Here is a 10,605-nt window from a genome sequence, read left to right as displayed (position 1 = left end):
GAGAGGCAGCGATCGTGACCATCACCCAGCGCCAGGTAACGACCGCATCCAGAATGCCCGGGTGATACGTTGTCTATAGCAAGATCCACATCGTCTTTATAAAGACGTAACATCAAGTTTGCCAAGCAACGTCGTCTTTTAAAAGACGCACCCGAAATTGCTCTTTTAGGGGAAAAAGCTCTTTTAGCGTGCTGAGGCACACAGGGGAGATGATCATCTGCAACACAAACAGGGGGTAGTGCAGCCTGATGTGTGCAACCCACTCGACACGGGAAACCACCACCGCTGAAGCGCCATCCACCAACACGAAGAGCTCTCCAAGAGCGCGCTGAACTCATTCAGTCTTTTCTCTCAGTAGAGTAGAAATCACGATGTGATCACTCGGCTCCGAAGCGAAAAGCTGAATATGCGCTGCACCTGCTGCCTACTTATACTCACGCTGTGATCAGCAGGAGCTGGATGCAATAATCGCATGCCAATGTGCATTGGCTCGTTTAGTTTACACTCGAAGTAGATTGGTCCCTCTAAGCGAGATCCCAATTCGTCGGTCCTCCGTCGTGACGTCGAGAGTGACCAACTGAAAGGGAACACAGGAATGACAAGTATAGAGTTTTTAAAATGCACACCTTACTTATGAAAATAGAACCAGACCAATTTAAAAAAATAATTATGTGCATACATATTGGTGCATTGTAATTACATGTAGAGTACTTGCATTTAATTAACATTTGTAGTTACACTGTTAATTTTACCCCCTAACTGCTACCCAACCCTTACCACATAACCCAACTCTAACCCCTAATACTAACCTTGACTTTATTATTATTCACACTTTATAAATGTCTTTAACTACTATGTAAAAATATTAAAATTATTAATTTGGTAGCACTTTATTTTAGTCCTGTTCCACGTGAGCATACTATGTCCTTATTATAGTAATTACAATGGGTAACAACTAGGTACCAACCCTGAACCTACCCCTAAACCTAACCTTAACCCATGTAGTTACCTTATACTACCCAGTATGTTCTTGGGTGCACACTGTAAGTATGAGTACTGTAAAATAAACTGTAATATTAATTTGATACAATACACTTATTGTGTATATACACATTTTTTTACTTGGTACTTAATTAAAAAAAAAAACCTGCATGTTATTATATTTTTAAAGGGGTCCTATTATGTCCACTCCAGAATCCACTCCAAAGGGATTTATTCTCCATGTCAGAAAGCACTGTTTCTAATCTCCTTCAAATGCCTCGATTGTAGTCCTGAATTATCTTCCAAGAACACACGTGTCATAATATCCCTCATTTAAATAATTCATGGCCAATGAATATGCAAAAAAAAAAAAAAATGAGGGGAAGAGACCTGGTCAAGTTGCCTTATTAATGTGTTGTCACCATGCCCAAGAGACAGATCTAATGTACTGACACACATGCAGCTGTTCGTCGACATAACACATTCGCAGACATAACCAATTATGTTTGTGAACTTTGTGTGTTTTTGACACAACATTCTGTGTATTTGACACTTGACGGGCAAGAGCTGACTTTATGTGCTTATGTGTGTTCTTGTCTGCGCTCAAAAAAATCATATATAGGAGCATTAAAGTGATAATCAAAAACAAACAGATGTTTTATTTGTTGTTCCATAGCAGGTAACCAAGGCACTAGCCGTAAAGCCACAGCCCTCCTCTGGAAAGGGGCAGAAGCAGCAGCTTATTTGCATTTAAAGAGTCACCTAAAAAGAGATATTTACAGCATGACATATTAAATGTTCTTGGTGTATTTTGAGCTGAAAATTTATAGGCACATTCTGAGGACACCTAATTATGTACATCTTGTAAAAAGGGCATAATAGGACCCCTTTAATAGCTGTAATTATGTCTATTTTAAAATTACATTGTTGACCCTAGCCCTTAAACCACTCTTACCTAACTATACCACAAAACCTGCCCTATTTTTAACTGTATCCCACATCTGCAGCAAGTGTGTTTTGCAATTCAAAAACACAACAAATACATTGTACCTAACAATCCATTTTTAACATAAGTACATTTTTATTAAAGACACCTAATATAAAGTGTGACTTACTTTGTATAGAAAACTATTATAAGTACAGTCTGATGTGAGTGTACACCATTCAGATGACTCTTGACAAAAACACAATTTATTTATTATTGTGTAAAAGTTTTTAAAAGAAGCACCAAACTATTATAAGTAATGAAATCACCTTTAAACACTTTTATTTCATGGCACAAATGACAAATAAAGCACTGGGCTATCCTCATTTGTTCGTTCGTTCGTTTACTTACTGATGCCATAAATTACTTATTTTCTGTTAAAAGCAATTTTTTTTCTTTGTTGCAATAGCGCATTAAAAATGTGCAAGTGAAATAAATATATTAGGAGAGATATGACTATTTTCATACTCATAGACTTCCTAGAAAGTTAATGTTATTTATAAGCTATCAATTTGCATTCATAGTGCCTATATGATGAAACACTGCAATATAATACATTATGGAAAATCTGGTCCCTGTGCAGAATATCCTTAGAAATCTATGTCAGTCATAAGTGACATTGGTTGTGTAATGTGACACTTGTTGGATGACATATCTATATTATTGCCAGATATGCAAAATCATTTAAATAGATGCAGGAACTGGATTAAGCAAATTTAATGTAAATGTAAAAATATATGCGAATAACCTTCCTTTTTTAAGGTCACTGTTTCCATAGGATTCATTTGGATTTTGTAAAACAACAGATCACGTTGATATTTTTCTCTAGTCCATTGGAAATCTTTGAATTCATGTATTCAGCATTTTCAGCCCTCAGGGAGTGCATTAAAGTGTTTTTTTAATACTCAAAATGTGATGTAACCGCCTTAACTCCATAAAATCTCATACAAGGAGATGTTTGTGGTGTAATGCTCTATTTAATAACTGATTGACATATGCTTTGTGAGTTTAGATATGGAAATAGGCATTTGAATCGGTGAATAAAGTGGTTTAAGCAAATAGAAATGTGTTTTAAACAAATTAAGAGTACTATATGAGTCTCACTTCTCTCATCATACGGCTAGCCACTGTACATCCCTGTTTCATGACCAACGGTCTATCTTAAACCATGCTTCTCAGTAGAATTTGCGTTTTCCTTTTGTGCTTTATTAATTGTTCCTTTTCCAAAATTTCTTGGCCACATTCAACGTCTGACTTCAGCTTGGAGGGAGATTATTTATTGGGTGGCCTTTTTGCTTTACATGAAATTGACCAAGTGACATCGATTTTCACCCCAGAGACCACTGAATGTTTCAGGTAAGCAAAGACCTTTTACCAGTGTAGGATTATTGCTATGCAGTATTTTAAATCAAAGAAGCATTTCATATTTCTGAACTCAATATTCAATTACATGCTATTAACTTCCTCATTGCTCTTTTTTAGGCACAGTACCTCCGCATCTGGTTATCAGATGTTGCAAGTGATGAGGTTTGCTGTTGAGGAGATTAATAACTCTACAACTCTTCTGCCCAATATTTCTCTGGGCTATGACATTTTTGACCATTGTTCTAATACAAAGAATTTCCTTTCAATCTTAAGTTTTGTCTCAAAGAATGGCTCAATAAAACCCAAAGAAAAGCTCAACAACTATCAGCCTAAAGTGATTGCTTTAACAGGGCCATATGGAAGCACAAGAACTATTACTATTGCACCATTAATCACAATGGGCCTTATACCATTGGTAAATTTAATGTATTTTTACAAAACAAAGTACTTAAACACTTATTTCCTACTATTCTGAAATACCAAGTTACTATGTAATGCTAAATTAATTGTTTATAATACAATGCTTTCTTTTCTTTCAAAGGTGAATTATGGAGCTTCTAGCTATGCATTAAGCAATAAAATTCAGTATCCTTCCTTTATAAGAACAGTCCCTAGCAACAAAGACATGATAGAGATGATTATTCACATCATACGGTGGTTTGGATGGAACTGGGTTGCCTTTCTTGGTAGCCAAGACAGTTACAGTTCAGATGGACTAAAGCTGTTTAACAAGTATATAAGCAATACTGGCATTTGTTTGGCCTATCAAGAGGGTCTGAGCTTAAATGCAAACTACAGTCAAACGCTTAAAAAGATTGATATGCTCAACATCAATGTCATTGTTGTTTTCGCTGTACCACAATATGCAGTCAACATAATCAAAACAGCCATAGCGGAGAATATCCGAGACAAAGTATGGATTGCGAGTGAAACTTGGGCTATGAATCAACAGCTTCCTAGAGAGCCGGGAATTGGGAAAATTGGAACAGTCATTGGCATTACGGAGAGATTGTTGTCATTACCAGGATTTGATCAATTCATCTATAAAGACAGGAGAACAATTAATGGATATAGCACTGAGAGTAATGTCCAGAGTAAGAATAAGACATGCAATCAAGTTTGTGATTACTGCCCATTGTTGACCGCCGAGGAGATTATAAACGAAAATCCCTCATTTTCCTTCGCCATCTACGCTGCCATATATACCATAGCTCACGCATTACATAACGTTCTGCAGTGTGATATGAATGAATGCCACAAAAACCCAAAGGCCAAGCCATACATGGTAAGTGAATTCATTTTAATTAATGAAAAGATATCGCAATGTTTTAATTAATGAAATAATTAACAACATTGTTTATATATTAAGCAAATGGCATATTATAAATTATATTGAATTATCATTTATGCTATTATGTAAGTATTAGAAAAATAAATAAATAATATTAATTTTATTCATGTTATAGTCTTATATTATTATTATTATTATTATTTTTTTTTTTTATTTGAACACACTTCACAACAGCTTATGGGAGAAATGAAGAAGTTAGATTTTCCACTCAATGGCCGCCAGGTGAAATACGATGAAAATTATGATCCAACCATCAGTTATGCAGTTGTGCACTGGCACACTGATGTGAATCCTCCACAGTTTGAGATGGTGGGCACGTATGATACATATCCAGAAACTACTTTTACCATTGACAACTCTCTCTTGCCCTGGCTTAACAATGATTCTGTAAGTTGCATTCATTTATTTTTGGTGAGCTTTTATCTAAACATTTACCTTTGTAGATTACAGCTTTTCTCAACCTGTTTGACATATTTCTACAAATGACAATACTCTCAAAACAATTAACACAGCCATCTAGCAAAACGATTCATGCTAAATTTTCAGCGAACACAGAAAGCAAATACTGATGTCAAAATGTTATCAGCTGATTACTGTTCATACATAAGTATAATATGGAAAAAGTCAATTTATCATTAAGTTGACACAATGGAGAAGTTTTTTTTCCTCCATGTGTTTGTCTTGAGCTGTGGACCTAAAGAAAGGATGGGGTGAATTCACTTGGAATTCATGCCTGGCATGCATATGCCTCAATATTTCTGCAGGCCTCTTCTGTTGCTTGGAGAAGAGTAACTTTTTCATAAAGTTTGTGGTCGAACACATTCTGTCTCAGGAGGAGAAATCTCACAAATGGATTAAGAAATGGAGAATATGGTGGAAGCAACATCATCATAAAATGTAGGTGATTTTCTAACCAACACTGCATGATGGAATTGGACATTGGCGTAAACCCAAGAAAACATTGCAATTCATTTTTATTACTGTTTATTATCAAAAAAGCACAGAATGACAAACAAAACAGATGGTGTTATTTGGTCATTGTTGACCAGCGACACACTGTGGCAGACTGACCATTTTTTTGCAGAGATTGACTATAGGTAGAATAGAACCCAGGAAGAGACCATGATTCATCTTTTAGAGGGTGCCTCATCTTTCCTCAATACTTTCAGTGCTCAGCCTTGAAAGTGTAGGGGGAAATCTTCCCTTTCAGATTCCTTCAGTCACACTTTAATTTAGGGACCAATTCTCACTATTGACTAACTATTAACTGCGACTTTTGCCTCAGTAAACTCCTAATTTGCTGCTTATTAATAATTAGTGAGGTAGTTGTTAAGTTTCCGTATGGGGTAGGATTAAAGGTTTTAAAATATGGTAATGCAGAATAAGGCATTATATTCTTTATAAGTACTAATAAACAGCCAATATGCTAGTAATATTGATGTTAATAAGCTAATAGTGTGAATTGGTTCTTAAAATAAAGTCTTACCTTTCTGTCAATTCCCTTTACTCTTCCTCAACTCACTCCACTTATTCTCATTCTCTGCCTTTGTCTCTCATTTATTATATTTGCTCTTTAGTTTCTCAGATGATCCCTTTCATGCAAAGCAAATGCAAAGTAAAGTCCTTACTAATGCATGGGATATCAATTTGATGCCAGTGGAATAATGAAGATGGCTTTAGTTTAGTTGTCTGTTAACTGATTTTATAGCAGATCTGAAAAATTTGTGTGTAGTGTTTAAGGGAATTATTTAATTTGTATTTTGTAATTTTCAGTCCATTTATGGAAATTACATAGTGTTCAGGCTGTGTTAATTGTTTGAGAACACTGATTTTAGTTACAAAAACTTTAATAACATATTTTACATTCCTCAAAGGTTCCTTTCTCAAACTGCTCTGTTGAGTGTAAGCCGGGATATTCAAGGAAACCTGAAGGTTTTCATAGCTGCTGTTTTACCTGTAAAAAATGCCCACGTAACAGCTATGTGGATTATTCTCGTAAGTACGGCATTCAATGGCACCTTGGTATTTAAAAGGGTGGCTCACTGTTTTTTTTTCTAGGCTTGATTGTGTTTATGGGGTGCAGTCTAACATGTGTTAATGATTCATTTTTTTAAAAACGCATTATTTTTCACATAATTTACCTTGATTCCACACCGCTCTGTCCTTTCTCTGAGAAACGCACTGATCATTTCCTGCTTTTATGAAGCTCCTCCCTCAGAAATAGGCAATGGGCTCTGATTGGTTAGCTAGCCCCGTGTGTTGTGATTGGCTAAACCACCTCTAGTGCGTGTCTAAATGTCGCGCCCCTCACCTCAGTGGCATGTGCTCCGGTTGTATCATAAACAACAACATCGTTAATATCGCTTATCAATTTGAGCCTGATTGAGACACAGAGAATATTATTGAAGAGGATTGTGCAGAACCTGTGCAAGCACGTCTTTTAATGGTAGGCCTATGTTTTTTGTTTGTTGTTGTCTCATACTTTTAGATATGCTGTTTTTTGTAAATGATACTGCTTATGTTAGCTTTTAATATACGTTTTTATCCTGATTAAAGCTTTAATTTAGTATGTCAACTGCACGCACGTCCATGTTGAATGCTTCTCATAATGCCCGCCTTGCCTGAGGGCGGGGTTTATCTAGGTTTGTTATGTCACGAACCCGGGAAATAACTTTTTGTAGTCCCTACCAGCCTTTTTTGTAGGCATTAAACTGCCAGAATTTTAAAAAGCTGATTACTCTGTTTGCATTGAACTTTCAGCTTTGTAACTTTGCATATATTGTTTATGCTCAAACAGCAACATTACACACTAACTAACGTAAAAAAATTGAAATCGCAATCAACCACCCCTTTAAGCATCTTCAGTCCATCACCAGTACTTTAGTGGAATTAGGGTACTTTTTGAAATGTGAAAACAAAATATTTTCCCACATTTATGTACTATTATTATGGCTTTTGGTAAAAAGGCATTACTTAACATCCATATTATTTTAATTTTTTTCAGGGGACCCCTATACCTGTTTTCCATGTTTAGAGAGCGAATGGTCTGATGAGGGCAGCACAGCATGTAAGACACGTATTGTTGTCTATCTTGAGTTTGCAGAAATTTCCTCCATCATTGTCATGCTTTCTGCCACATGCCTAATTATTCTCCTTATTGCTATACTTTGCCTTTTTGCCTACAACTTCAACACACCAGTGGTAAAGTCTGCTGGTGGCAGCATGTGTCTCCTTATGTTAATGTGTTTGATTATGTCTAGTATAAGTGTGTTCTTTTTCTTTGGAAAACCCACATTTGTATTTTGCCTCCTGAGAAATGCCATATTTGCATTTTTCTTCACTATCTGTATTTCCTGTTTGACTGTCCGTTCCTTTCAAATTATTTGTGTTTTTAAAATGGCTGCTCAGTTCCCTAAGCTGCACAGCCTTTGGGTAAAGCACAATGGACAGTGGCTCTTCATTGCATTTTCTTCTTTCATTCATTTCATTTCTTGTGTGATATGGATGACTGTCTCTCCTGACAAACCCATTGCTGACTCATGGACTTTTAAAGACCAAATTATGCTCATGTGTGAAATGGGGAACGCTATAACCTTTACCATAGTCGTGTTTATAAGTTGGTTTCTTGGTCTCCTGTGTCTTATATTTTCTTACATGGGAAGAGATCTGCCGAAAAATTACAACGAGGCCAAATCAATAACCTTCAGTCTAATTTTGTACTATCTGAGCTGGATTGTATATTTCACAGCATACCTCTCTGTCAAAAGCAAGTACATCATGCTTCTAAATGCAATGGCCCAGATATCTAGTATAAATGGAATTCTCTTCAGTTATTTCATAACAAAATCTTACATCATATTATTCCAGCCGCAAAAGAACACTGCCGCATACTTTCAAACATCTATTCAGAATTACACCCAGACCATTAGTAGGACTTAGACCAAAACAAAGATGCATTTAAAGTCAATCCATCGAAGGGAATTGCAGTTCACTTTAGTCGGAGGATGCTTGTGTTTTTAAAACACACTTATATTTATCTGCCAAATATCTAAATTTTTTTTGGACATTTTAGCAAGCATTCCCTATCTACTTACCTTGTAAACTAGTTTATATAGGAACTTCCATGTATGTGGTTAAATTTGTTGCTCATGGTCAAAATATTGAGGCAGTAATCTATAAAAACCGTCAGCCTGGAAGTGAACTCTTAAACTGTTAGTGGCTTTGATTCTTCACTGTTATGTTACCAAAGTCTTAAAGAAACATATAGAGAAAGAAGATACATTCTGGGGTTCATTTCACACCATAACACTACTGTGATTTATGACAATAAAAATATTAATTTGAACATTTATACAGTTGTTGTTTACATGCAAGCATTTATACCTAAGTATGCTTCCTTTTAACATGTAATAAAGAACATTTTCAAAACTTTCATAACGTAACCAAGTAATCAATGGATAGGATATATTTGTGAGGTTTGGATTGTCACTCTTGTATGTTTGATGTCATGCTGACTGTCTATCCAAACCCACATTTGTAGCATTATATAATATATATTTTTTCATTACAACATATTATAAGCACTACATTTTTGAAAATGTGCAAAAATGAAATCTCCCTTTTGCTTTAATGGCCCAATAAAATTTGACCTTTTATACATAGTGAATATCACAAATATTGCAAAGAAAGATTAAAGTAGCAATAGTAGTTTTGCAACCCTTTTATTTTGTTTTATTTTGCATGTACAAAAATAAATAATTTGATCTCACTGCAGATAAGTTATTTGCTAAACAAATCAATTTCACTGTATATCATAACACCATTTTTTTCTGATAAGACAGTGTTCAAATGTGTTAATAATACCACCAAACCTGTTTTGTGCATTAACAAAAGCTTTAAATCATTTTATAACATCTGTTAAAATCATTTGTTGATTTTCAATAAGTGCTTGATCATATGGAATTGAAAGTTTAATGACATTTGTAATCATTTTAACTTACATGAAATAATGATTTGTTTGAACATTATCTAATGTTTAATAAGCAAACATTAACAAGCAGATTATCTCACATTTCTAACTCTTTGAATATACTGTATATTAACTAATGATCCATTAAGCATTATATAATGTTAATGATTTATTAATGAAAGCATTACCGCGTTTCCTACCATTTCTTTTTCTCTCTGACTCGTTCCATTACTTTAATCTCTCGCTCCGTTTTTCACAAGTTCATCAAACAACTGTGGTAAGTCGGAAATCATTAAAAAATCACGGTGAGTCATGGCTTCTTTTCAATTGAATTAGATGGACCAGACCTGTTGAAAAGAGATGGTCTTCATCCCTCCAGGGCTGGTGCCGCTCTTCTCTCTAGAAATATAGCACATAGTCTTAGAGTTTGTACTTGACTAACTGGGGCCCAGGCAGACAGGCTTTCTAAACCGACTGCTAGCCGCCTCACAGCGGTCAGTTAATTCTCATCACATAGATACTCTTTCACCTAGATATCATACTATATATACTGTCTGTTCCCCGAACTAGCAAATGCAAATGCAAAAAAACAAACAAACATCCAAAACAATTTAAGGATAACAATTTAATTGATGTTAAATAAATAAAAAACAGATATAATACAGATAAACAAATGATAAAGCTTGGCTTAATGAATATTAGATCCCTTTATACAAAAGTACTTTTTGTAAATGATATGATCACAGATCATAACGTACTCAGTTACTGACGTAACCTCGGTTCCCTGAGATACGGAGCAAGTACTGCGTCTGTTTAAGATGCTTGGGGACAACTCCTTTTTCTCCGATGACTGAAGCCTTTCAATAACGTAGTGTAACTGCACGGCCATTGGTTCGTGCAGTGAATAAAAAATGAACCAATGGCTCGGCAGCGGAGCTGCACGAGCCTATGGTG

At 35.4% G+C, this 10,605-nt stretch overlaps 1 protein-coding gene across 1 annotated transcript; it reads left to right on the top strand.

The window, feature by feature from the left end:
* The first annotated feature begins 3,134 nt into the window (after nucleotides 1-3,134).
* Nucleotides 3,135-10,005, top strand: LOC107564232 (taste receptor type 1 member 2-like). The gene is made up of 6 exons (XM_016249246.1): nucleotides 3,135-3,322; nucleotides 3,449-3,746; nucleotides 3,873-4,616; nucleotides 6,545-6,677; nucleotides 7,687-8,144; nucleotides 9,988-10,005. Exons 1-6 carry the CDS (start codon nucleotides 3,135-3,137, stop codon nucleotides 10,003-10,005), a joined length of 1,839 nt encoding a protein of 612 aa, XP_016104732.1.
* The last annotated feature ends 600 nt before the right edge of the window (nucleotides 10,006-10,605 follow it).

Source organism: Sinocyclocheilus grahami, unplaced genomic scaffold (assembly GCF_001515645.1).
Source record: "Sinocyclocheilus grahami isolate Dianchi unplaced genomic scaffold, SAMN03320097.WGS_v1.1 scaffold917.1, whole genome shotgun sequence".
In the NCBI taxonomy this organism is placed as follows: Eukaryota; Metazoa; Chordata; class Actinopteri; order Cypriniformes; family Cyprinidae; genus Sinocyclocheilus; species Sinocyclocheilus grahami.
The sequence above is the reverse complement of the archived record's forward strand: the minus strand, read 5'-3'. Positions and strand labels throughout refer to the sequence as shown.

Coding starts and splice junctions, on each gene's coding strand:
- LOC107564232 (XM_016249246.1), top strand. CDS start 3,135: ATGCTTCTCAGTAGAATTTGCGTTTTCCTTTTGTGCTTTATTAATTGT. Junction 3,747..3,872: donor CAATGGGCCTTATACCATTG/GTAAATTTAATG, acceptor TTTCTTTCAAAG/GTGAATTATGGAGCTTCTAG. Junction 6,678..7,686: donor CAGCTATGTGGATTATTCTC/GTAAGTACGGCA, acceptor AATTTTTTTCAG/GGGACCCCTATACCTGTTTT.